Source organism: Botrytis fragariae (assembly GCF_013461495.1).
Source record: "Botrytis fragariae strain BVB16 chromosome Unknown tig00000161, whole genome shotgun sequence".
Lineage (NCBI taxonomy): Eukaryota > Fungi > Ascomycota > Leotiomycetes > Helotiales > Sclerotiniaceae > Botrytis > Botrytis fragariae.
The window spans coordinates 738,142-764,754 of NW_023500998.1; the positions used below are offsets into that span (position 1 = coordinate 738,142).

The following is a 26,613-nucleotide window of genomic DNA, read 5'->3' on the forward strand; positions in this document are numbered from 1 at the left end:
AAGTGTCTGATTGATGTAGCTCTTGGGTGGAATAACAATAACACAATACCAAAAATGGTTCTATGAAATGTGATGATGCCACTTTGGGATATCTCGTATTCGAGGTCCCCGATAGAGATCCCTATCCTAATTATTACATAAGCGAGGTAGCAGACATCATCACTTCCCGACTCTATTGCACTTCCTTCTCTGCAACTGCATTCGTCATGATTCATCAATCACTTTTCGGTCGGGTCAGACTGTCATTTTCAAACCGCAGAAGCTTGAAAGATGCCACCTGCAATTCATATAACCCCAATGTCGGGGTGTTCCAAATCTAGGTTCTTATAAATCGGTTGCCGTTTGGTGGTTATCTATCCATCACTACGGTTCGCGCTCTTCAATAGCGCAGCATTTATCACATACCTATAAACCCAATTTATTCAATCGATTTTCTGGTGATAGAGCGGGAAGTACAGAGCTGAAGCAATTGAAAGTTAACAACAGTTAACCCGCAACCCCTCCTACAGCGAAAGGCTTGCGCGACATAATAGAGAGGCGAGTAAAGTCAGAACCAACAAATCTGTTAGCATACATACTGACAATTTGTCCATGTTTTCAGAGAACTTTCATCATATAAAACAAAACAAAACAAAACATCCCAAACGTACCAAATACATATCTTCAACATGTCCATCGCGAATCTTTCAACCGAGTTACTACAGAGAATATATGAGTATTCCGACCTCATTGATATTCTCCATTTGTCCCAGACCTCCAAACAGAATTACAATGCGCTACGTGGACGACGTATGCCCATCATAAGGCGAGCATTGGACAATGAATATGGTCCAATTCCTAGCCTGGTGAAATTGGTCATGAGCGATGATTCAACCAAAGGTAGAAGTATTGTCGGCACAGGAGCACGCCGAAATGTTGCCGTCGATCGTATTATACAAGTTCCAGACGAGCCCCATCTCTCAATCCAATTATTGAGCAAAATGATGAAATTTGGCAAAGCTGCTTCTAGACTTGTCGAGATCTTTCCACAATTTAGATGGCGTCTTGATTACCAGGACAGGAGATTTCTTTGGCTTCATGAGCAACAGCGTTTACGTCGGGCTATCTACAACTATTGGACTTACGCTACTCTTTTTCACGACGAAATCTACGTTCAATTCAACCCCGGTCGTCTCTCGGGCACCCGTGGCATGGGCTCTTGGTTTCTTCCTCCGGTTGAGATCATATCTGACCCTCGCTTACGTCTGATAGAATCCTTTGATACAATTGAAATATTGCAGCTCACTGAGTTTCTACAGCATGTGGTCAAGCTCATTGAACTAGATCTTTTTCCATCGGATTCGACCATACAATCTCAGTACAATTTTACACCTCAAGCAATTGAGAAGATTGCGTGGGGACATGGTGAATGGTACCGGTGTCTTCTGAGAAATCTTCTGAGATATGACCCTTCGGATTTCATCTATCTTTACGACCAAACTTTTACCAAGTCGGAAAGGACAGAATATATTTTTTCCCGAGGGTTTGATTTTAGACGTCACAATACTCCGGCAACTTTAGGTGATGCAATATCTATCATTACTGAGAGAAGACGTAATGCCGCCGGCAATTCACATCTTTTTCATCCTGTGTTGTATCAATCTGGCGATTCGTGTTTGCAGGGGGATAATCTGAAATTTGGTATAGCTGATCATCCTCATGAGGAGAGCTATTCGAATGATCACCCATTCAACAATGATGGGAAAATTGTCCTTTCTACTGATGAGAATGAATAAGAGTTTCGGGTGGATTGGTGGCCAATGTTATGTTACTTGTATCAACCATTTTCCCATCAATTACTTTTCCAATTTTGGTTACGCTTGGGACTTCTTGCCATCATTTGCGCGAACAATGTTGTGTGTATCTACCTGTGCAAAGAACTTTTGTGGCCTGTCAACAAGGAACTTAGCATCAACAACTTCATCAAGATCAAATGTATAAATCAAAGTGAAGAATGTGTAGATATACTCTGTGAATACTTAGATGAATTTGGAATATGATCTAGACGCCCCCCCATTCACGTGAATTGTTTTGAATCGGACTGAACACTCCGACTGAATCGAGCTTAAGGCCATTCTAGAACACTCATTAGTGCTTTTCCAGGTTTCCAAATTCTCACGACCACCATAGCCACGCACAAGTCCAGTACCTAACCTCCTTTTTGTTGTCGACATTCTTAGACAAGCTGAAATTTTTGATGATCTATTATCGCTTTTCAATAGTCATGTCAATTTTGTTATCATCACAGTAATCTGAACTTTCCCACCGGTTTGATTGTTGAACAATTAATTTCACGCTCGTCACTGATGCTCCAGTTTGACCGAATACATACTCTACTGTGGCTTGGGCTTCAGAGTGTTAATTTTGCCTTCCCAGATTTCATACGTTTTGATACCAGGGCAAACTCTTTATGCGGAATCAAATCACCAGCTAGGACTCGAGGCATTCTTCTTTGAAGAAGTTTCTTCAACTTGTAACATGGATCGACATACCACGCTGGGAGCAGCACGTGAAGGGGGTGCAAAGAAGTCAAAACGGAAGAATTTCGATTGGATATCAGAACCACGGACAATGGAATTGACTCCATTTCAACAATTTACCGTGGATGTCGATTGGGAAAAAAGTCCCCTAGGTCCGATGAGTGGATGGCCGAAGCAGCTTCGTTCTATGGTACTTTTGTGTTTTGCAGATCCAAACCCAGTGAGTCTTTCATTTACAAATTCTGATTTTGACAGCTATTTTCTGTTGTTGATCAATTTTATATGTGAGAGACGTCATAGCTGATCTAATAGATAGGCCACAATTTTGTGGGGGGATGATAGCACCATTATTTACAATGAACCATTTACTCAACTTATTGGTAATAAACACCCTGCATCACAAGGGCAAAATGTATGTATTGGATTTGCAGAGGTATGGGATTATTTCGACGTACTTATCGAAGCACAAAAGGAGACAGGTAAAGCACTTATTCAGAAAGATATTCTTCTTCTCCTTCATCGACATGGGTTTGAAGAGGAGACTTACATGACTTATAAATTCATACCGATCATCTGTGAGAATGAAGGACATGTTATTGCTGTACGGACAACGATTGATGAAACTACACGTCAAGTGATTGGGCACAGACGAATGGCCATTCTTCGTGCTCTGGGCGAACAATTATCTAAAGCCCAAAGCATTCGTGATCTTTGGAATCATTTGATCCAAGGACTTGAGCTAGCTGATAAGGACGCGCCTTTTGGATTGTTATACTCAGTTTCTGAACCTTTCGAAGCATCAAGTCCACTCCCATCAACTATATCTTCACCATCCGTACCTTGCGTTTTCGAAGGCTCTGTTGGCATACCCGAAGGGCACTCCATTGCACTCTCGGGATTTGATCTAGCATGTGACCAAAACTGGTTGACTGAGCCATTCAACCAAGCTATGAACGCAATGGAGAGCGTATTAATGCCTGTGGACCCCGAGATGAAGCGAAGATTTGATGGGATACAGTTCCGAGGATTTGGCGAACCAACTCATGTAGTTATTTGTCCAATGACAGATTCCAAGGCACGAAGTGTTCTTGCTTTTCTTGTTATTGCATTGAATCCTCGATTATCCTATGATGAAGATTACCAAGAGTGGATACAAATTTTGTCAAAGCAGGTAACGACTCCTCAACTCTCTGCCATCATACTCCGTCAGGAAGTTGAAAAGCGATTGGCACTTGCAAAACAGGAGGCATTAGACAGGGAAATTCTATCACATCAACTTACCGAAACTGAGAAAAATTTTGCACTGTTTGCAACGCGTATTCCTGTTGGGCTCGCAATCCTAAAGACTGATGGAACTGCCCTGACAGCAAACGATCTCTGGAAATCTCAGACGAAATTAGAGGTTGGAAGCTCGCAGGTCAACTGGGAGAAAGTGTTAGTGGCCGGAGAATTTGAACCAGTGACGAGAGCTTGGTCGGAATGTGTTGAAGAGAAAAAACCCCTCACATTTCAGACACGAATTGATCAGCCGTGGAGAGTCCCAGAGCTGACTACTGATGGTGAAGAGCAGTGGACGGAGACTCATCTCTTACTTACTTTATATCCGGATCTGGACGATGAAGGTAATGTTTCTACGATCATGAGTTGTATTACGGACATTACAGAGTTGAAGTGGTCGGAAAATCAACTTCGAGCGAAAATGGAACAAGCCCTGGAAATGAGGAGGCAGCAAGAGAGATTTATTGATATGACCTCTCACGAAATGCGCAACCCGTTGTCGGCATTAATTGGTTGTGCCGATGAAATCCTCTCTTCACTGCATGAATTTGAAGATTCAGTTAACAAATGTAGTGGTCTTGGGAAAGTCCATGAGTCAACATCCATGGAACCACCAATGCATCTAATAAGTAGTGCTATCGAAGCTACAGATACAATCATTTACTGTGCCATGCATCAAAAACGCATAATTGATGATATATTGACTCTTTCAAGATTAGACAGTAACCTTCTTGTTGTTTCCCCCGAACCTTCTCAGCCGGTACATATCATCCATAACGCTCTCAAGATGTTTGAATCAGAACTCAAACAAGCTGACACCAAATTGAATTTCGTCCAACATGATTCTATCAGAGAATTGAACGTAGATTGGACCTTATTAGATCCAAGCAGAGTTCTTCAAGTTCTTTTAAATCTCATGACCAACGCCATCAAATTTACCCGGACGGAAGAAATCCGTCGGATTACCGTTACCATGGCCGCCTCTTTTGAAAGGCCATCCTCCCAAAAAACGATTGTCGAATATGTACCTAAACATCAAAGTAGCTCTGATCAAACTGTAAAAGGCGAATGGGGAGATGGGGAAGTCCTTTATATATCTATCACCGTCACCGATACTGGTCGAGGTCTCTCGGAAAGCGAAAAAGCAAATCTTTTTAATCTCTTCATGCAAGCGTCTCCAAAAACCCATGTGCAATATGGGGGAAGCGGATTAGGACTTTTTATCTCGAGACAACTTACTGAAATGCAAGGTGGTGAGATCGGAGTTCATAGCGAACGGGGGAAAGGAAGCACATTTCAATTTTATTTGAAGACCAGGAGGACGACTCCGCCCCTTGATTTGCAAGCCTCGGAAGATAGTATGAAAAAGGATTTACAAATGGCGTTGAGGGATGATGCGCTCAGAGAGGCGTGCGGATTTGAAATATCGAGTTTGAGCCATGAGGATACGGTACATAATGGTACGGGTGGAATGGCAGTGAAGAAAATTGATTTGAAGATTCCCATAAGACCTTCGCCAATGAGGAGGATAAGCTCTCGGCTATCTCCTTTGAGTATTAAAAGAAGGACGAAAGGGAATCAAGATGATGGTGGAGAAACAGAGGACGTCCCGCTAGAGGTATTGGTTGTGGAAGATAATTTATTGAATCAAAAAGTGCTGGTGAAAAGTTTGAGGAAAGAAGGATATAGGGTAAATGTTGCAAATCATGGTGGGGAAGCATTAGAATTTCTCAAGGAGACGACATTTTGGGTTGGAGGGGATGGCGAGGAAGAGAACTCAGTATGTACTTTCTTTTTTCTTAACTCCCTATCTTCCTTTGACTTCCGGTCACTAGCGGATAAGTATACAGAGTGCCAGTGGGCAATAATTTGGCAGTAGGGAATTGAGTGGATATCACTAACACATATTATTCAGAAACAACCACTCAACCTCATACTAATGGATTTAGAAATGCCCATTATGGATGGCATCACCTGTGTAAGACAGATCCGGAAGTGGGAAGCTCAGGGGATGATAAAGGGACATGTCCCGATCATTGCTGTAACGGCCAATGCGAGGAAAGGTAAACTTTTACTCTTCTATCTATATACTTCATTTGTTATACCCACTATGTGTATCCAACACCGCTACAAATGCAGATGGGTTGGATTAAATACAAATGGGATTTCAAGCGGACAGGACTAGAACTTGACGCTAACCAACGATATGACTCCGGAATAGATCAAATACTGAGCACGATCGAAGCGGGTATGGATGATGTAACGACAAAACCATATCGGATCCACGATATGCTGAAACAGATCGAGACATTGGTCGCTCGGTATCCGAAGACTGAGAGCGAGACGCTGAATTCGAATTCAAAAACTCGGATGAAGAATCCATCACATACGACGAATCTCTCAAAACCAGATACACACCGTGCGAAATCTACAGATGGGAATCCTTCGGAGAAAAATGTATCCAAAAAAAGCACAACGAGCTCATCTACGAGTCCTCTGAAAAAGAATCGCAAAAATGGAAGTTCTTCAAATGGAACACGGAATAGAGACTCGGATTTTCCTATTCCTTGAGCTGGGTTTGCTCATTGTGCTATTTCCGACGAAGAATTTTTTTATGTATATCTTCTTACTTCCGTTTTGTCATCAAATACATATACATATATTACACGCGACTCCAGGCAGGCATCAAGCAGGAACCCCGGAGTTTGGGGTCTTCCACCAGAACGGGAATCAAATGCTTGGATAGGAGTTTACCTTTCGAACATGTTACGACATCACGGACAAGGACACGGGAAAAAGAATATGCACTAGATATTTTGGTGGTCATTTTGTTTTATCATTAAGCCGCGAGCGGCAAGTTCTTGTTTGAAGTTTTCGAGGTTATGATGTTATATACCTAGGCTACCGTTCTAGTTCCTTCATGCTTCGTTCATGCTTCATGCGTCGTTTCTGCGTTATGCGTCATGTATCATGCGTTCGGTCGTTAAAAGGTCAAGGAAAGGAAAGGAATGGAAATATGATGAGATATCATGGGTTTTGGAAAGGGTTTACATTTTGGTCGTTGGAATGGGAAATAAGATGAGATTAAGAAAAGGATGGCAGGATAGAAAAATGGGCGGTTCCGAAATGGTGAAAATAGGCTAGAGGTTCTTCATATCAAGGAAGTAGAGTTCGAGGAGAATAGAGGCTGCGCGGGGAAAGTTGGAGGGTGTGAGTCTGCAGTAGTGGTTTCTGTGTAGAGTTAGATTTGAGATTGAGAGGGGTGATAAGGAAAAGTATGTTTGCAGAGAAATAGATGATGAGGAATGGGAGGTGATAGACTGGCGCAATAGTTGGACAGACATGAGGGGAAAAGGGACATTTGATTTTGACTCTTCGGGATCGATGGGTTCAAGAGAATTACCATGGTGTTTGAAGGAGAGGACAAGGAGGAACAAGTAGGAAGGGGAATAGAGTACGCGAGGCGAAAGAGCATAGAAAAAATGACTTACACCAACATATGAACGATTTTCAGAATCCCATCCAGCGGTCCCCCCTTAGTCCCTGCAAATCCCTTAAAGTCCCCGAATATATCCTCGTGCCATTTCTTTTCCAATTTCTTTGCCTCTTTCTCAAGTTTGTGTTCGTGCTTCTTTTCCTTTCTTTTAGAAGCCCGATTTCCAAGGAAGTGTTTCACTCCTTTCACGGTCTTTACAACACCAGTCCCGAGTAAAATGGGGATGAAGGATAATAAACCGGTTTTGATAGGATTTGCTCGGATCCAGGAGAAGAGAGAGCGGATCCAGGATGTGAAGCGCGAGACGACGCGTCTTACGAAGCCCGGACGAGGTTTAGGGCGGGAGAGGGAGTAGGGGGAGAGAGGTCTCTTGAGGGGAGAAGAGATGCGACCTGGGATGGGAGAGGAGCGGCGGCGGATGGGTTGAGGCTGGGTTGGGGATAGGATTGAGAGGTTTGGGAGGGAGGGTTGTAGTAGGGGTTTGTGCCGGTTGTGGAGGGGAGAGTGTTGGGAATGGGAGAGCTGGAGCGGCGGGGAGGAGGTCCGGGATGGGAGGGGTGCGAGGGATTGTAGGTTTCGGGGTAAGGGTGGGTTTGGGGGATTTGGGAGGGAGAAACGGGATCGGATGTTGTTTGCCAGTAGGTTTCTTGGGCGGGTCGATGGGCTATTGGACGATCGTCATAGCTGTAACTTTTTGCATTTGGGCCTTGCGATTTGAAAGATTCGGTGGTGGTAGGGAGGGGAGGACCGGCAAATTGAATTGGATTGGGGTGGTTGTAAGATGGGTCTTGGGATGTGATGCCGAAGAAATCTTGGGAGTGTTTGTCGATAGGTTTATTGGAACTAGTCGCTGGATAACCGGATGCCCATGCTTCTGTGGAGGCAGGAACGATGGTCGATGCGTTTGTGAAGGAAGAATAGATGGTAGATTTATGATCGTTGTGATCGTTGTGGAAAGCATATGAAGCTGGAGCTTCGTTTCGTGCCCCTCCTAAGTTATGATCATCGTGATATCCGTGTTTGGGAGAACTCGTGGAGGGAGGTGTGGGGTATCGCTCCATTTCTGCGGAGTCTGTCTGTGTCTGTACTAGGTATTCTTATCCTCGATTAATCAAATCAATCAGTTGACGCCCGGATTTTCAAGATATATGCAGATATGTTATGCGTATGTAGGTATATGTATGTATGTCTCGAAGAAGTATAGGATGGGCCTTAATGGAAAGATGGACCCAGACTATCAATATATGAAGCTTGTGAGAGGTGAGGAAAAAGAGGAGGTGAGGGTGTGAGAAAGAAGTTGATGAATTCGTGGTTTAAGGTGGTTGGACGGGGCGGTGAAGAAGCTCATTTTAAGAGGATGGGGATTGGTGGTAGGGATTTAGCTCCCATGGCTTTGGAGGTGGGGATGTTTGCTGATAGTGATTGGTGGAGTGTGACATGTGAGATAAGATGGTGTATTTGAGGATTCTCATATCTTCAGTGAGAGTGAAAGACAACGACAAAGACGACGACATCAAGTGGTGAAAGTGTTCTCGTCGTCGGTTTCAATTTAATGGTCGCTCTGGGTAAATAACATTTGCTTTGGAATAAAGGATGAAGCCTTGCCTACGTTGTATAATTAACGGATAACCTTGACGTCCATAAGCACAACATCTTTCTCCTCATATTCATCGGAACACTCATTTCTCACCGTTAACACTACTTTTAGATCCACGGAGGGATCAGGATCATTGCGACACAACATGATGTTGATGCTCTCGATTCTCCCAATCGTGATATCGAATACTCAAAGCTTTCATCTTCCAGCTGTTTGGTACGAGTGGGTGCTCCCTGCGCATTCCCCCGTTTCAAGTCTCCATCTTTACCTTCCACGTACTTCTTTCCAGCTTGTGAGGCTTTGAAATGTGCCGACAAGCATAAAGACCTTGAAGAAATGCATAATCCAGGGGCTCCGACTATGAATCAGAGCTGACAAGTGTGTCGCCATGTGCTGCCTTAGCCTTAAGAAATGTATGCCTCTATTCGATACCGGTGAGCCATTGCTTTACGCTGCTTATCTGAGATTTTCAGAATCCGCAAGAATTTTTCAACCAGGTATTGAAAAGGCCATTGGCAGCTCTGTCTCCTTGGGTTTCGCCCCCATCGATCAACTATCGGGCTTTCAGCTACATGCCCGGATGACACCGCTGGAAGATTCCAAGAAAAAAGATTAGGTTTTTCGCCTTGAGAATAACGGTTCATCACTCAAGTGTAAGGCACAGTAAATACAGTTATATAAAGTGGTTTCTGTTCGACATTGCCCAGCAAAATGTTCGTTCACCAAATTATCTGTTACACAGGCCTTGATTTGAACATTGCTTCGTCTTTCCTCGCTCCAGCTCAATGTCTTTCCCGCCTCTTCCCATTTCAATCCAAAATGTCAAAAAAAAGACTGAGAAGCCGAAAGTAGCAGTTCGGAAAGATAGACGGAAAGCCCTTCAAAAAACTGGTACACATGTACTACCTATCATGATCACTATTACTTTGTTATTCTTGAATGGGCATGAAATATACGCGAACTCGATGGGTAATGCTGATGCAGAAGTTAATACTCGGCTTAATGGTCTGCAATTCGTGGCCAAAGTCCATGAGATACTTATCGGGATTTCTTTGTCAACAATCATATTGTCTTTTTTACAGCATGAAGCTTTACGTCAAGGAATACCCCTTGGTGGGTTTCTCATCGCTTTCAAAATCACCGATCTTGGGTCGCTTCTCAGCCCGGACTTGTGGGCTGCAGGTACATTTGGACATCATTTCAAGCGTCGCTTTTTGTTTTTTGTCATGACACTCTTTGCTATGATCCTAGCTGCTGTCTCTGGACCTGCGTCTGCAATACTGATGTTGCCATCCCTGGACTGGTGGATTGTCCCAACGACAGAATATTCGTCCTGGTCTACCACCCATTTCACTCTAAATGCAGAAAAGTCTCAAGTTTGGCCTAATCAAGTCGACAATTCGAGCTTTGACACGTTTTGTGCTTTTGAGTCTAATAAATTCTTAGACAATTGTGCAGCAGGTGGCTTCTCGGCCATTCGGGCATGGGTTGACAGACCCAGTTCACGAGAATCACAGTACTCGTGGAACATTACCATGCCAATGAATTCAAAACGAGCTTTTTACGATCGATTCATTGGCGGCGCATCAAGCGTTCAAAAAACTCTAAAGATAGATGGCTTTTATAATACATATACTTGGTGTTTGAGTCAAACTGTATCTGTACCGACAGGCTCACTTGTCACATCATTTGCCCAGATGGTAGGATCACAAAACGAAACATCCAGATTCCAAGTATTGATCAACGGCGAAGATCCTCCTGCACCACAGGTAGTTGCAGCTTGCATAGGCAGGGACTATAACATAACAAATGGATTAATCAAAGGATACAAGACGCTCGATGATCTACCACTGCCATTCTTAAACAGAGATACGTCTCAGGGTAGATATTGGCAATCAGAAGTTCGGCATGCACTCGAGATGTGGGATCGCGCTCGGGAGGATCCTCAGCGACATGGATGCAGTCAAAAGATAAGACCGCCAACTCACCTTCCATAGGGGTCGTGATGTTTGATTATTATGAAGGGGGATTAGGTGTGCAGAACAACCTTACTTCCATTACTAACAGACATAGTTGGTACCTTATTCGTATTTCCTCGTGTTCCTTGTTCGCTGGGTGGCAGGCGTCTAAACTCTACATTGACCCCACAAGAGATCGGTATATTCATTCACCTAGCACCACCAATCCAACACAGAGTCTTGATGATTTGATGCAAGATTCTACCAATACAGCGAAAACCATACATACAGTGCAAATAGATGCCGAGTGGGCAAATGCCGCCTTGCCACCGAACGATATAATATTGCCTCTGGCATCCTCGTCATTTGGCACTAATAACGCTAATCCATTGGGCATGATAGCGACAACCTTTATGTCAGATGCAATGTCAAGAATTCCATACAAGATGAATGCAGGTTTCAAAGTCTTGATTCCTACAGTGGAACCGAACCAAAACTTTACTACTTTATCCAATGTTCCCAAAGACGTCACAGACATCCACATCAAGCGCTTCCGTTATGGCTATAGTTACTCTCTTCAAGGCTCCACGAGACATTTGGCAGTATCCATTCTTGTTCTACACATATTATTAGCATTTATTAGCACTAATACACGCGGTGCTCGTTTGTCGGCACGGATACACGAACAATATCCTCAAGTCACTCACTGAGATTCTCGTACTTGCAATCAACTCTCCGCCATCTTCGAATCTCGATAATACATGTGCTGGAATTGAAAAGGCTGATACATACAAAAAGATAATAAGAGTCCGAGAGGTATCTTCCTCGCATTTGGGATTGATTGTTGGTGATGACGGTGATATCACCACTGAAGAGGTGATGGAGGATAAGGGGTATGGATGTCTACGCAAGCAGTGATAGGTGCAATTTAAAGAAGATTAATATAGAAGGTTGGAAAGAGGGAGAATCTGTATGTTCACATTGCCATGAGCAGTAATCTGTGCGTGTTTTAGATCGAAGATTGGCTATAGATGATAGATACTACGGACCAAAATCGTTGGATCTTATATCTGCTGGATGTATCTCCAAGGTTCTTGGATTGTAAATCCAGACTCACACAGTTTGGACAATTTTACACGATTTCAAACTTCCATGATAGGACCAGTATATGATGTCCTAACTCAAGCAACATAATATAATGAGGTAAAATGACTGTGCCTCTAAGAACCAAACGCTGCATCGCATATTCATGGTTTCCGTTGTGTCAGTTGAGGAAAGCGAAAAGAAGCTGAAACGTTTTCTATGCCCGCTAGCGTTCAATACCACTGGCATCAAAGGAAAGCCACTAAAGGATATCCTCCAAGACCAAAAAATTCCAATGATCTTTTTTGACAATCGCAACGATTCGGATGCCTTATATGCACATTTTGGCGTGGTACTACAAGGGTTAGAGGATGTTCAACTTATGGAGAGTACTACGAGGACGACTACAAGTTCTAGGAAGTTCCTGAACCGTCTAGCCAAATGTATTGAGCAGAGCGGGTTGGATAACCGCGATCTAAAGAGTTGGAAGCTGGCAAAAGAGAAAGGAGAGCGATTGTTTAAGCCTGAACTTGGTGGTTCCTACGATGTTTTTGAACAACGACCAATCTGCAACGAAATCATCTCCTATTGGGTTGGGGATGTCCAGCATCTGCCTAAGTTGTGGAGAAAATTCCATTCGAGAACCAACAGGTGGCGAGATCTGGTTAATGAAGAAACCAAGAAGCCTGTTGAGGCGTCTCAGACGCCGGAACTACCAACCTCGCGGGCCGGATAGAACCTTAGCCCTGTGGAGTGGAGACCAGAATAAAACTTTGGATGAGTGGAATTACGTCCCGCCTCCTCCAGACTTCTTGGATAAAGAATACGGTTGGAATGATGAGGAGGAATACGAGGACGATTATAACTGGCCTACCAGCTGTAGGGATATTATCAATGATTGCGACTACCACTATTATTATTCCGATTGAGCGTTGTCGGATGGTTACTACAGCTGGACACTTGGGTCCTACCTTGCCAGACTACTGTACTGATGGGACATGTAAAGAGACTCTATGCATGTACTTGTACAAATGAAGAAACTTAAATATCAAAAGCTCGGGTATAGGAAGATCCTCACAACCCAACGTTTTGCTAAATATACCTATTTCCGTAGTTGTTCAAATCTACTCACTATTTTCAAACAACCATGTCATATTGAACGTATGAATATGATCGTGACAATCTCGTAGGTACAGATTTTCTCAAATCATGGAACTCTAATCAGAAGTAGAGTACCCAAGATAAAAGCGTGTGACACAGAGTGGTGCCGGGTAATACAGAATGCAAGCCAAGAGACGTAGCAATCGGGAATATCGGCTAGCGCTTGACCCCCCGCACACTTCTGTGTCAATCCAGCGTTCCTTTCTACATCCCTCACTGTCTTGATCTCATACAATATTCACTTCTAATTTTGTATTATGTTTGGATTTCACTTCATTCCACTTCGAGCATATTCTGACCGGTACTCTTACATGCTCTATTTCGACTTCAACTGGCTTTTAGATTTGCCTTCACCAGCGTTTACTCAAATTCCCCAACTCTCCGACTACAAACACAAAATTGTATTCTCTTATTCATGATATATGTCCAGCAAACTAAACATCAGCAATCTCATTTAAATCTACCTCAAATCACTTGAACATGGCGGCAAGTCCATCCAAACCAATCGGTGTTCGGGTTGCCCATAAGTGTTCTTGTCGCGAAAGAATCATAATGGCTAGTCGATAACAAGATGATGTTTATTGATCTTTTTCTTATGTTATGGAATTTATGTTTTAGTGATGTTATGAGCTAGCTTTAGATTGAGTTCTCTGAAGAAATACCTTATGTTTTTGTCTGATACGAATGCAAGGTTTGCTTACTGTTATAGAAGCCTTCTATGGATTTCCATGGTGGTCTCTGTAGTTGAATATAGGCAGTGAAACGGCGGCCATAAAGGGATGGTGACTTTCAATGACTACGAGAAGTAGCTTGCTGTAAGGGATAAAGTAGAGAAATAGTAGCGATACAATCGAACACCAGATTCAGAGCTCAAGAACAGTGGAGCCTACTCTGGTTATATCACTCTGGTTATATCAAGTCTCATATAAAACGATAAGCTATGTTTTCTACTCGGCGCAGTACAATCTATATAACCTATACAATACTTTATTTTAGTGAAGTATAATTTCCATACTAATTACTCATCCCCGTTTTTTTCTCTCCTGAATATTTTGCGATATCTGATTGCGCTTGACAAAAATCTGAACCACAGAGAGATATGATTATCCATACTCCTAGCTTAATCTAATCTAATTATGTATTCAATGTACACTATCCTACTATCACTACTCTTCAATTTCAATTTCTCATATTAGACAGCAAGGGCTCGCGTCTTATGCGTATTTATCTTATCCAACTGTTGGAGACAACGGTTGGAGAATTCGAAGCGAGCCAATAATGCTCACATTCAAACAATCAACCATGCGTAAAATAAGCAAAGTTTATTTGGGGACAATTGTATAAAGCCAGCTTTCCTGCACTTCGAGAAGAGTAAAATCCAGCACCTGATATTACCACAACGTTTCCGCAATAGATCAAAAAGATGCAGTTGTTCCAGTTAAGGAATATCCCCTTAGAGTTCTTAACCGGTTATATGACGCTCGCCCAAGTTAAGGATTTCACAATTGACTTAGAACTATATTGAATACTTCAATTGATAACCCAAACCCAATTATTAGCTATTAAGGAATATCCTAAACTCAATAACTCCCTCAGCATTGATTTAAGCATATTAAAATCGATGCAAACAGAATGAATTACTACTTTCAATTAGGCTATTGAGTAGGCTGATTTGAATTGATTAGTATATCCTAGCTAATCATATTAAGCATATATTTATATATTTAATGTTTTAATAGGTACAATTATTATATAACTATTATTGAAGGATTAACAATCCATTTTGTTTACTAGAAGTCAAGCGAGTTAAATGCAATACCACTCATCCTAAACCATGGATAGCCTAGAAGCTTCATGGATTTTCTTCTAGTGATTGACTCATTGATGACAGCATCTAGCATACCCAATGAAACCTCTGCTTCCTTCTGTATCATAGTCTCTTCACTATTAGATTATGTATTCTCCAATACATCACCTATTATCTAGATACTAAACGATACAGCATATATCTTCAATACTTTGATAACTAACGTTTTGGAATACAGAATCTATACAATCCACAGATCAGATTTTGATAGTAATGTGGTATATAATTTATATAAAAATTTCAATAAGTTAGTGTATGCAATTTATCTTACTGGTATATTGTTCCTTTTATTAAGTCTAGTTGACTTTCTTAAATATAATATTACTCTCAATATAGATGAGGAGTTCCAGGAAAATCTGGTTCTAGATTTCAATATAGAATATATTATTGAATAGAGTATCAAAGTAAGAATACTATATAGGCATACTATTCTGCTATAATTTTTTATATAGAAAATCATAAACTAAATCAAGAAACAGATCAACACTATTGGCTTAGCGTTTCACGATAACCCCATTGAACAATTGTCCTGGATGGCAGAGAAATATATCTCGTGTAAGATTTCTAACCCCTCAATTTTTCGATTACATTTAAAGCTGAGATGCCTAAAGGGTCCGATCTACAAGCAGAAACATCGCTGTTTGTCCTTACACATATTGAAATCCTCTGCTAAGTTTCACTCTACTATTTAACTAAATCTTTTGTGTTATCTATTTTCATATATCTGCAAAATACCAACGCATATAGCTCAAGCTATAGCAAAGCACAAACTGATATACTAATGGTCTTTAGCAGTTTCAAATATAGTGGTACATTCTAGATAGAAAAAGTAGTTCCATGGATAGGAAACCTAGTGACTTATGATTGTAAGTCTCTCTTTCTTGCCTATTCCCATACAATTCTTGTAACACTATTCCGCTCTTCTTGCTAACGAAACTGTAGATCATAACTTCGGTGGACACTTTCCAGGATTAGATAACCCACCAGCTTTGGTTGATGATATAAGACAGATTGGAAATTATTGGAATGATTAGTTAGGAAATTGGATGCTAGTTTGTGGCAAAGGCAAAGTATCAATAGAAAACTAATATTCAAGAAAATACACGTGGAATAATCTCAGAACCTTTGATACTGTTATCTTTCCCTCAATAATAATAGTAGAAAATACTTCTCTCTTCTATTATTTTGAGAACTCGAGAATACTTTTACCGAGTCTTTTATCCAAATTGATACGTATTTAAGCATTAAACCTCTTCTTGTTACAAATGAATAAAAGAAATAAAAATATGAACAAAAAATCAAATATACACTGGATATACCGAGAGCGTCTGAACCCCCATCGAGATAATAATCTCAATCCCCTCAATCCCCTCAACCCCTTCACCACATCTCAGCCCCTCAGCCCCTCAGCCCCAACCAACCCCCGAGGCAAGCCATAATCAACACAAGTGTCACGGCCCACAAAATGCGATGTGCAACAAAGACACCTCTTTACTCCCTTCCATCCCCTTTCGATCAAGAAGTGGAGAGAAGCGGAGTTTTTGTGGAAACAGGAGGGGGGCGTGGTGGTATTAGAAGGCGTGGGACGTCAGAATAGAGGGGAAGATCAAGGGCAGTGCGGGAAGAAAAAGCATTGATTTTGGTGCTATGTTGGGGATCAGTCTTCCGGTCTGGGTTCGGATCGCGATGGGTGTGGGGTTGTGGGGTAGATTGGGGTGAGATTGTGGTCTAGATGCGGCTGGGGAGCGGGCGAAGTTCTGGAGTAGCTTTTTGGGTGGGGGAAAGGTAGATTTCATGGATTTGGGTGGGGAAAAGGAGTTGGAATGAGGATGAATATGGTCTCATCGGAAATTGGCAGGTTGCTTGCGAAATCTCCCGTAAAGTATCTTCCCTCTCCTTGCGTAACCTTTCTCCACCTAGGCACATTGTTAACTTCCTCTCCTGGAAAGGGAGACATTTCGATGCCCCACCCAGTCAGCACTTATACCAGCTCGATATCTGATACATGATGCCAAGAATGCGGCGTCCAATTGTACGATACCTATTTCCTCCGGAATCTCTTCTTCAACCAAGATAGTTCGGTCGCGACCATCGGATGAAAGACTCCGATAATCATTCCGAGTGATGAGTCGGTTGGAACTTGGCGAGCGATGTAACTAGAGATTTTTACGGGATGATACACGTGTGGGATTCGTTCGCTCGGTGGATGGTAGGTAGGTTCTAAAATACTTTGGACAGGGGGAAGTTGTTTGTGGTATGTTTCATGAAATCCCAGGGTTGAGTGCCAATACTTTGAAAAAAGGGGTTGCTAACTACACATTTCCTTCTCACTCCCCCAAAATGTACATCGCAATATCCTTAATCAAATAGTCTACGCCCTATCGGTTAGCACGCACGATTAAACCGATTACTGTCAATTGATCCGTGGCCCGGTCTAACTAGCTAAGAGGAATAATCGACAAGCTCAGTGATCTAGATTGGCCGATTGAGTTAAGTTTATTTGTGGTTGTACCAGAAACAGCTAAGGCCCAAAGGAGATTTTAAGCATTATTAAATTCATCGCCGCATCAATTTCACTGTATTTAACTTAACGATATTTCATAGGAGAGTTGGGTAACTGGTTCTCGCGAATGCCCAATTCAGCCCAAAAGTCTATCTAAGCCGCTTTCGCATTCTCTGATCTTCAATTCCCATGACATGAGCCTCAGCTTAAAACGACTATTCTGCAGCGTGGATAAGCGAAACCTGTTTACCATGTGATAATAGGTATCTACCTACCTCTATGAGCATCTTTCACGAGTGACGAGTCCTTTACAGAGCAAGTGCCTCTGGGAAGAAATGGTATTCACCTCGAGAGAAAGAAAGGTCTTTTAAGAAATTCCAGAGATGTCATAACAGCCAACGAGAAACATCTGATAAAGAATTGACACTTTTCATACACTGGGTTATATTGACAACAAACCCACGAAGTGTTATTCTACGCTGAGATATTGTCTCCAGCTGGCATTCGATTGACCTATCAGAATTCAACTATCTTAACGCGGCCTGGGAAACACTCCTCTATCTATACCTCTCTTGCAGATGACGTACGCTCCTCACATCTGCACCTCATCACTAGTATGTGCTCTGCCTCCACATCATCCACCGAAGTCTATGCAATACTCGATTCTGAACACATTACAGCACACAATGTCACCCCATTCGCATTAAACCAAGATGCACAAGTATGTAATAAATGCAATGAATAGTATTCACTAGCCTAATAATCATGTCTTTTCTCGAAGTCTTCTTTAAAGAAGTTCTCCGAGTCTAAAATACACAAATGAAGCTCCACCACAATAATTTCATTCCAGGGCGTCAAGGGTATAGCTCGCAAATGTCTTCAAATTTAATCAAAGACCAAGTGAAATCCAGGCTGAGGTGAGCCAGGGTCGCATGAAAATCCACCCATCCATTCATCCATTCCATAATAATCGTCCATTTCCCTCCCCCATCCACATCCATATCAGATATTGTTCGGGAAAAAGAAAAGAAAAGTCCCATGAAATCCCCAGATGGTATCATATCGTAAGATCAGAACAGCCATTAGAGAACCCTTTTCAGCGACCCGAGCCAACCAATAGCTCCCCCCACCGACCAAAGTATGAAATTTTCATAACCAGATAGTGGTTTGTATGTCGCTCATGCGCCTGAAAATGTAGGTAGTAGAAAACATACGCAGAGACGCGATTTTGTTCGCTGGTATTGGCACAAAAAATAAGTTGAAAGAAAGTCAAGAAAAAGAAAATTTTGAAAATGTCATGTGAACATAAAGCCGGAAGATCCGCAGAAAAAGAACTGATGGATAGCAAGGCTGAGAACATTCCAGTATCTCGAGAGCCAATGCTATTTGCGAAAAGGCCGTAACAGTGTTCGATATTTGATGTAGTAATAAGCATAATAAAGAACTAGAAATTTCTCAATAAAGAGATTTGGCGTAGCTACTGGAAATTCGGAAAAAAGTCCACCAGACTGGCCACCCGCCAAAAAAAGATATCCGGAGTGTGTATAATATGATTATTCGTAATACCGCGGACGCTCTTATTGAGAAAAGCCGGTCATATGGCGTGAAGATGGCCGCTCACGATAGAGCTCCAAAATACGATTGGCAGTGGAAACCATCTGAGAGAGTTGCTTGAGGAGGGGATCGGCAGGGGCAACGTTGGTAATACGCATAAAGAGATGTTCGAGGCGTTGAATATAGATGTTCATGATCTTAGGAACCAGATCGGCGACTTGATTATCCTACAAATAATATTAGTATACAATAAACACCAAAGGAGTACATGAAACTTACAAGATATCCACTGACCATCTTGATCTGGAAAGAGTTCAAGATGGTTTCGGTCCAGGCAAGACGCTGATTCATAAGATCATCAGTCAACTCAATGGTGATGATAGCGCCGAGGCTGAGGAGCAAAAGTGGGCTAAGCTCAGTGATGAACTTTGGAGAGAATCTGCAGAAGTATCTTGCAAAGAACTCTTGCTCTCTACCAGTTTGCAACCAACGGACAACAGCATCTTCGAATCTACCCTCTTGCATGGGGGCTTGAATGTGCTTGAACATCTCCTCATACTCAAGCTCCTGTGGCGACTTCTCTTCGACAACAGGAGGAGCTGCGAGTGCTGAGGAAACAGAAGGTCTGCTGGAGTTGTGACCTATTCCAGGGCTAGCACGGTGAGATGAACCCTGTCTATCTCTCTGTTGAACACGCAAGAATTGAGCTTGAAAGTCAGATTGTGCAGCAGCCATGGATGAAATGGTCTCAGTCAAGCCGTGGACAAGTTGGGTCAATTGTTCGATCTTAAGGCTATCGGCATGTCGTTGACGTTCAATGTTACCGATCTGTTCTTGTGCTTGGCGATGAACATCAGCTGCGACACGCTGAGAAGTGTTGACTGCCAATTGGGTAAAAGCAGGAGTGATGCTGTTGTTCAAGAGAGTAGCAAATTGCTCTTCGAAAGAGAAAGAGACACTCTTTGCCAAGGTTTCTGACATCAGCTTTAAAAGTTGAGGTTGTTGCATGACCTTATTGACAGCATCTGGAAGAACCTTTTGCAATTCTCTTGGCAAGGTTTGATTCAAGTGACTAACAATAGCTGGAGCAACTCGTTGATCGACGGTCTTCAAGGTGATATTTTCAATGGAAGGAACAATAGAGTTTTCCAAAGCTCCATTGACAATGCGCTTCAATGATTCTTCCATATTGCCAGTAAGAGTGCTAGAGACAAGGCGAAGGACAGCATCCTGCTTGGCATCAGCGACGGCAGTTTGGGTGCGTCTGTCATCCTTGATTCTTTGATCCAAAGTGTTGAAGGAATCATTGAGTAATTTTTTCACTTCTCCAGAAACGCGACCTTCAATCTCCTTGAGAACTTCATCCGTCAAACCAGGTGCTGACAAGCTTGAAGAGCTACCAACATCTGGAATAGTATTCATACTTGCGCGAGAAGTACTGTTGTTTCTTGAAGCTAAATTATTCTCTGTTGCGATGTTTCTGGTTTGAGAGGAATTTGATAAAGATTCGGAATTTGAGTTGGCCTTTCGTCGCTTCTTCTTTTCGGCCTTATTGTCAGTTCCGCTAGCGCCGGCTATACTGCCGTTGGCAAGTGCGACTGGAGCTTCCTTTTTCTCAGCCTTCTCTTCAGCCTTGGGCACTGAAGAAGATGGCTCGGTCTGCGCAACCTTCTTCGTTTCCTTAGGAGAGCTGTCCTTGGTAGCTGGACGTTGAATAATCCTAGTAGGAGTAGGGACTGGTGCAGGTAAAGGCTCTGGTGCTGTTTCGCCTGACTCGGATGCAATTGGCGCGGTGCTGATTTCCTTCAATGTATCGATAGTAACAGCTCCAACTCTATCAGCCACAACTGCAGAGATGCACTTATTATTGACGTCCCAACCTAGATCGGCTTGCTTGATGGTGAGGCAAGTTACACCCTTCGAGTGCATGGCATACAACTCAAACAAAGTAATTGGTTCTCCACGAGCAGGTGGGGAAGCAGGATTCTGTAAGATGTCCAAGCTTCTAAGATTACCTTTGCTGGCGAATGAATATTCTCTCATGCCACTGACAACAGCGGTAGATTCTGGCTTAGAAACACTAGAGTCGTTGGCTGCAAGCTTCTCAACGTATTCAGCCTGGGTGACAGTGCGTGGAAGGTTGTATTTAGGAGCAGAAAGGTGGAGGAAATAGATCGAATTTCGAGTAGGATGTCCGACCACAATAACACCAGTTGCAGGGTGGTACAGGACGCTACAAACGGCATCCGATTCTTTGCTGTGAGGCAAGTGGATTTCCTGAACAGGCTTACCCAGAGCAAGATCCCACAATTGTAAAGTGTGGTTTTGCTTCATACCAACAATCATGTAGCGCAATGGACCACCCTTTTGATAAGGGCGAAGCTTATCAACAAACAAGACCGAAGTAGGCCATGATTTTTCAGTTGCGGGAGTTGTGATGAGAGTCGTAAGTGGCTCTTTGATCTCAACGGGAGGAGCCTTTTGATGAAGCTCATCTTCTGGAATCTGAGTAAGAGGGCGAACATCCCAGAACTTGACTCGTCCGGCTTTGTCAAGTGAAACAATGGTTGTGTCATCTTCACTAAACGTGAAATCTTTGCCTGCCTTGCCGGTGTTGACCTTGAGAGATCGGTGGGCGAGATAGCGATCTGTATCAACGATGCGCTCTTTTCCATTTTTCAGGAAGGAGTTCTTCATGATAACAGATGGATAGATGATTTGAATGGACTTTCCGCGTCCGACGGCGAAAAATTCGGGATGATTTGAGCTCTTTCTAGCTCTAGTTTTGAGTACACCGCCAGCTGACTCATTATCTGGAGTTTGGATAGGAGGAAGAGCAAAGCCATGCATTTCAGGATGGTTTTCCTCGATGAAGTCTCCTTCGCCGTCTTTAACAATAGCCCAGTAAACAGTGCCACTAATACCAGTACCGATGATAGTTTCCTTGAGATCCGCTGGAGCACTAGATGTCGAAACATTGAAGATACGATCGTGTGTCTCGGTGAAAAGTCGAGAGTCCTTGCCATCAGCCTGTCTAATGATACGAATGCCTCCGTTCTTTGACATGCCATAAACAATAAAGTTTGAGGAGGCAGTGACTAGAGTGCGATCAATTTGATCAAACTCTTTCTTGAGACGAGCGATATCCATAATGATTTCGTCACGGAAACTAGGACGGCCTTCTTCACTATTTTTGATAGTGATTGAAGTCCATGGTTTCATAGGGAAGTTGAATACCTTGACGACAGTTTCATCATAATTTGGTGGAGCATCCTCGGCAGCATCTGCACTCTCCCAGCTGTCTGCAATGTGGCCATTCGCAGCATCGTCAATGATTTCTTTGACTTCATTAGCAATCGGAGTAGGCAAATCATCAAGAACAGTGTCGTCCTTGTCAAGCACCTTCTTGATAGCTGTAGCAGCGACCTGTGCACGATCCTCGAACTGTGTCTCGGTTTCAGCAGCAAGCATGCTCCGCAAGTCCTTCTCAATTTCAGCAGTAGTTGCCTCCTTTTCGGCACGAGCTAAAGCTTCTTGAACTTGGTTATCAACTACATCACCGACTTCCTCAAGAGCATGGCTAACAGTTTCCTTGCCTTTGCCATTGGAAGCTGAAGCTGGGCTTGGGGCACCGATTCCAATCAAAGCCTCCAATTGAGTACGCCCATCAGGGAGTGGTGTAGGTGGCCCAGAGGATACAGCAGGAGATCCAAGCTTACGCTTAGAGAAAACCTGACCAGGACTATCATTGTTGCTTCTCTCGTCCATCTTGCGCTTGTTGTCAGTTGAATCTTGTCGTTTCAAGATCTGGAAAGCAGGTGCAGGAATGTTTGAACTTGATGGACCACCCGCGGTTGCTTTCGGAGTGCGATTGCGTGGAGACGAGGCTGCCAATTCCTCGAAAGGATTAACATAGGTGAACAATCCCTGGTTGTTTCTTGGCTGAGGAGTGATATTTTCCTTGCTGAGAGGTCTATCAATCTTGCCCTCGAAAGCAGCAGATCCCATCATACTCATGTCCATATCAATCTTCGTTTCTTCCAGAGTCTGTGCCAAGTCACCAACGTCGTCCAAAGAGCTATTTGCTTTACTTTGAGGCGAAAATACCTTCTCAGTATTCAAATGTGGCGATTCATTGCCAGTTTGAGGTGGCTTTGGTTGATTGAGAAGACGAAGGAGATAAGCCTGTGTATCGGCAGGTGGAGAAGTCGCAGCTGCGAAGCTGGAGCTCGACTGGGGTTGGGAAGCATTGGCAAATTGTGGACTTGTTTGAGTCATTTGCGGGGTAGAAACTGGCTTTTGTTGTGCTCCTCCCATGAGTGCAGCGAGAAGATCTTGACCACCACGATTACCAGCGCTGACTTGACCAAGAACATCGGAGTTTCCACCGAAGCTCATGGACGACTCGCGAGATGGAGGAAGTGGTGTGCCAATCGGTGCTGCTTGATTATTTGACTTGCTAGCAGAAGGTTGGCTGAACTTCAGCAGGTTAAGTAAGCTTGAAGTACGATTATCGTTGGTTGAAGTACCAACTGGGTTGGCAAGACGGGGCTCTGCATGTGGGGTATCAACGGGACTCATGATAGAAGAGCTATGATGAGGTTGTTGACCATGTACAGGAGGGGTGGGAAGTGGCGAGGAAACAGAAGGTTGTTGATAGTGAGGAGGCAATTGTTGATTTTGACCAAAGAAGCCGCTGTTATTGTGATTATTGTTGTTGTAATAATTATAACTTGGCTCTAAATGAACAGGAGCAGCCTGCTGCTGCGGTTGCTGCGATTGATTTTGCTGTTGTCGAAGCTGAGCAAATAGAGAATCCAAACCACGGCCATCATTACCACCAGAACCTGTCGGATATCCAGACATTTTGAAAAAATGAAGCGCGCTCAAGGCGTAATATTTTGAATGAAAATTAAATTGAATCGATCAATATCGAGAAGAAAGTTTTGAGTATGTAACGAAAGGATTTGTTGAAGAAACAAAGATGAAAAAGAAGATAGCCGATAACTTTTTTTCAGCGATCGACAACAGCTCTAATCTTGTAAATAGATACAAGGCGGAAACTGTCCTCAATAACAAAGGTATTGACAGCTTCGAGGTTGAGGTACCAAATGAAGGATTTTTGATGTAAGTTATGGAAAAGATTTTGAGTTGAAGATGTGAGGTTGTGGGTGAGGGTAAAGGTAAGGGTAGAGGTAGAGAGGTAGGTATGTAGAGTTTTGTTTGATAAAGGTGAAGAAGGATCCGATCAGATGTGAGGCGAATTTGTGAGGTAAAGAGCGCGTAAAGTAGGTAACCTTGGAAATAATTGATAGTAAAGCTTGGACTACTATTTGGCTCTTTCTGTATCTGAAGCTGTGATTTCAGCAATATAATTGGATGGTAGACGCCGATGTGCCAAGGATCATTCGCTTATCTAAACCGACCAATTGTTAATCCATCTTTATTTTATCGCGCGAAGAGATCTACCTGTATACCGTCATGAATACATATTCTCAAATACTGAACAAATTCAAACGTTATAATTTCAAAGATATTATTACAGTCATACCATCGAGTACTGCCAGAGGATCTTTCTTTTCACATCGCACAATACACCAACCGGAGAGGACCCCACCCTTTCCCCTGTCGATCGCACTAAGTACTTGGTACATACTGTGATTCTTTATCACATTCTGTTTGCATACTCCAAGGGCCATTGCATGCCGCCCTCAACGGATGATCGCATAATTTCATACAATTACGACCCTTGGTCCCAGTTGTTCGAAATCTCACTGCGCATATAAAGTCCCGTCAAAATGTTTTGTCTTAGAAGGTACGCCATGAACTCATACAATCCCATATGGGGCGAGCCTAAATCAAGAAATACAATATCAAAAGATAATTAAATAATTATTTTATCAACAAAACTAACTTAATGCTATTGAAATAGTTGGCTTCCACTCCTCTTCATTCCCACGAATGCATCTCCAATATTCATCTTCCTCTTCTTCATCTGCACCTACTTCCTCAACCGACCCTGCGTCTACTGTTCAATTCTCCTACTCATCCTCTTCGCCTCCTCCTGTCACTGGGCCGATCACTGTTTCTTCGACTTCAGTAGTAACTGGTTCTTACCTCGTTCCTCATCCTATTCATCCGCAGAAATAAACAATCAAACAGCCCTCTCAAACGAAACTATAGACAATGTTTTAATGTACGCCGGTGCTTTCAATAAGACCGCAATAGCATTAGCAGGCACAGTGTTAGAAGATGCGAAGAAGAATTTGGCCAGCAAGGAATGGACGGGTATTGGAGTCGAATGGTTGAGAAATTTATTGGGGAAGAGAGAGTGGAGGCTGGATTGTGTGGATGTGTATATCAGGCTCTGATGTCTCCAACTTGTTCGCTGAAATATAAAGGGAGAGGATGGTAACATCATGTTTGAAAGTATAATGGAAACTAGACTGTTTATATTCACAATACTTTGGGGAGTCGTGGGAAAGAAACATAGCGGTATTATCATGGGAAAGAAAGCTCATGTGAGTCTGACATGAGGATGGATTTGGTTCGGTTTACAATTTGGGATTCGGATTATTTAGCATGGGTCGTCGGAGCGGGGTGTTGGTAGCTTGTGTATACTTATATCGGATTCGGTAGGCGTCTTGTACAAGCGTATTTTGAGATTGCAAATCATTTCGACAAGTCACATAACACCACTACGGCAATTTCTTGATACTGTCCACATATATATTCAACAACATCTCTTTCCTTTCCTCACTTCTTTAATCGATAAATATTCATTGTGCCCCGTTCTCCGTTCTTAATGCCCAAGCACTACATGTAGAAACACCAGCTCCTACCATCCACTTTTCAAACCTTTCCCTTTTCTCTCCTTTCTTCCCTTCCTCTCCTTCCCCCCTCCCTCAATCTACACCCACCCGGCACTCCATCTCTCCCCGTCCTATTCCCACACTACCCCAACTCCCATTCCCTCCTTCCTACCTCTCTTTCCACCTCATTTCATCTCATCTCATCTCTCAATACGTTAGATATATTCTCCCACTAAACATCACACCTCACACATCAACCCTCGTTTTCACCTATTTCCTTATCCAACTTCTCTCCGCCCATATATCTTCACATCTCAATGCCCCTTCATCTTCTCCCCTCCTTAACCCCCCAAACCCTACAAATCATTACACACACCTTAATCCCAACCCGATGAATCCCAATGCAATACTCAACACAACTGTACTTCCCTCCCCGCCTCAAATCTATCTCCATCCATTCTCATACAGAAACCCCACGCCTCCTCATCGACTATTAGATATATATACTTCTGCTAAACCATTAGTTGACTATTTATATCCTAACATGGATGTCAGATCAATAAGTAGATTATAGATACCATCCACATACATACTGTAACATACAATTGAGGTTGTCTCCAACCAACGTCCTCAGCCATTCCTATTTATATTAATCACTGATGTTTCCATCTAATTAACCACACCATGCATTGTATAAAGCCAAAGTCCTCACACACGTTAATTTGCTTCAGAAAATCTGATTCGATTCATTGTAATCTGATTTGTATACAATATATCTAGATATC

General features: G+C 42.7%; 8 protein-coding genes across 8 annotated transcripts; 6 read left to right on the forward strand and 2 right to left on the reverse strand.

Annotated features, from left to right (window-relative positions):
• Positions 1-668: 668 nt before the first annotated feature.
• Bfra_009396 (putative f-box domain-containing protein) lies at positions 669-1,775 on the forward strand (the record flags this gene model as incomplete). Its single annotated transcript, XM_037339738.1, has 1 exon — positions 669-1,775. One exon carries the CDS (start codon positions 669-671, stop codon positions 1,773-1,775), a length of 1,107 nt encoding a protein of 368 aa, XP_037189788.1.
• A 742-nt stretch (positions 1,776-2,517) lies between these two features.
• Bfra_009397 (putative histidine kinase-group xi protein) lies at positions 2,518-6,368 on the forward strand (the record flags this gene model as incomplete). Its single annotated transcript, XM_037339739.1, has 4 exons — positions 2,518-2,739; positions 2,836-5,577; positions 5,713-5,860; positions 6,019-6,368. The coding sequence occupies 4 exons, from the start codon at positions 2,518-2,520 to the stop codon at positions 6,366-6,368; spliced, it is 3,462 nt and encodes a 1,153-aa protein (XP_037189789.1).
• A 569-nt stretch (positions 6,369-6,937) lies between these two features.
• Positions 6,938-8,354, reverse strand: Bfra_009398ia (uncharacterized protein; the record flags this gene model as incomplete). The annotated part of the gene is made up of 3 exons (XM_037339740.1): positions 6,938-7,028; positions 7,289-7,722; positions 7,911-8,354. The coding sequence occupies 3 exons, from the start codon at positions 8,352-8,354 to the stop codon at positions 6,938-6,940; spliced, it is 969 nt and encodes a 322-aa protein (XP_037189790.1).
• A 1,447-nt stretch (positions 8,355-9,801) lies between these two features.
• Bfra_009399 (uncharacterized protein) lies at positions 9,802-11,558 on the forward strand (the record flags this gene model as incomplete). The annotated part of the gene is made up of 2 exons (XM_037339741.1): positions 9,802-10,811; positions 10,964-11,558. The coding sequence occupies 2 exons, from the start codon at positions 9,802-9,804 to the stop codon at positions 11,556-11,558; spliced, it is 1,605 nt and encodes a 534-aa protein (XP_037189791.1).
• A 539-nt stretch (positions 11,559-12,097) lies between these two features.
• On the forward strand, positions 12,098-12,667 carry Bfra_009400 (putative 3 -5 exonuclease protein; the record flags this gene model as incomplete). Its single annotated transcript, XM_037339742.1, has 1 exon — positions 12,098-12,667. One exon carries the CDS (start codon positions 12,098-12,100, stop codon positions 12,665-12,667), a length of 570 nt encoding a protein of 189 aa, XP_037189792.1.
• Positions 12,668-14,946: 2,279 nt separating this feature from the next.
• On the forward strand, positions 14,947-15,651 carry Bfra_009401 (uncharacterized protein; the record flags this gene model as incomplete). Its single annotated transcript, XM_037339743.1, has 5 exons — positions 14,947-15,048; positions 15,079-15,177; positions 15,208-15,318; positions 15,355-15,363; positions 15,439-15,651. 5 exons carry the CDS (start codon positions 14,947-14,949, stop codon positions 15,649-15,651), a joined length of 534 nt encoding a protein of 177 aa, XP_037189793.1.
• A 3,388-nt stretch (positions 15,652-19,039) lies between these two features.
• Bfra_009402 (putative wd40 repeat-like-containing domain protein) lies at positions 19,040-23,882 on the reverse strand (the record flags this gene model as incomplete). The annotated part of the gene is made up of 2 exons (XM_037339744.1): positions 19,040-19,243; positions 19,296-23,882. 2 exons carry the CDS (start codon positions 23,880-23,882, stop codon positions 19,040-19,042), a joined length of 4,791 nt encoding a protein of 1,596 aa, XP_037189794.1.
• Positions 23,883-24,678: 796 nt separating this feature from the next.
• Positions 24,679-25,387, forward strand: Bfra_009403 (uncharacterized protein; the record flags this gene model as incomplete). Its single annotated transcript, XM_037339745.1, has 2 exons — positions 24,679-24,831; positions 24,949-25,387. The coding sequence occupies exons 1-2, from the start codon at positions 24,815-24,817 to the stop codon at positions 25,385-25,387; spliced, it is 456 nt and encodes a 151-aa protein (XP_037189795.1). The 5' UTR covers positions 24,679-24,814.
• Between the last annotated feature and the right edge of the window lie 1,226 nt (positions 25,388-26,613).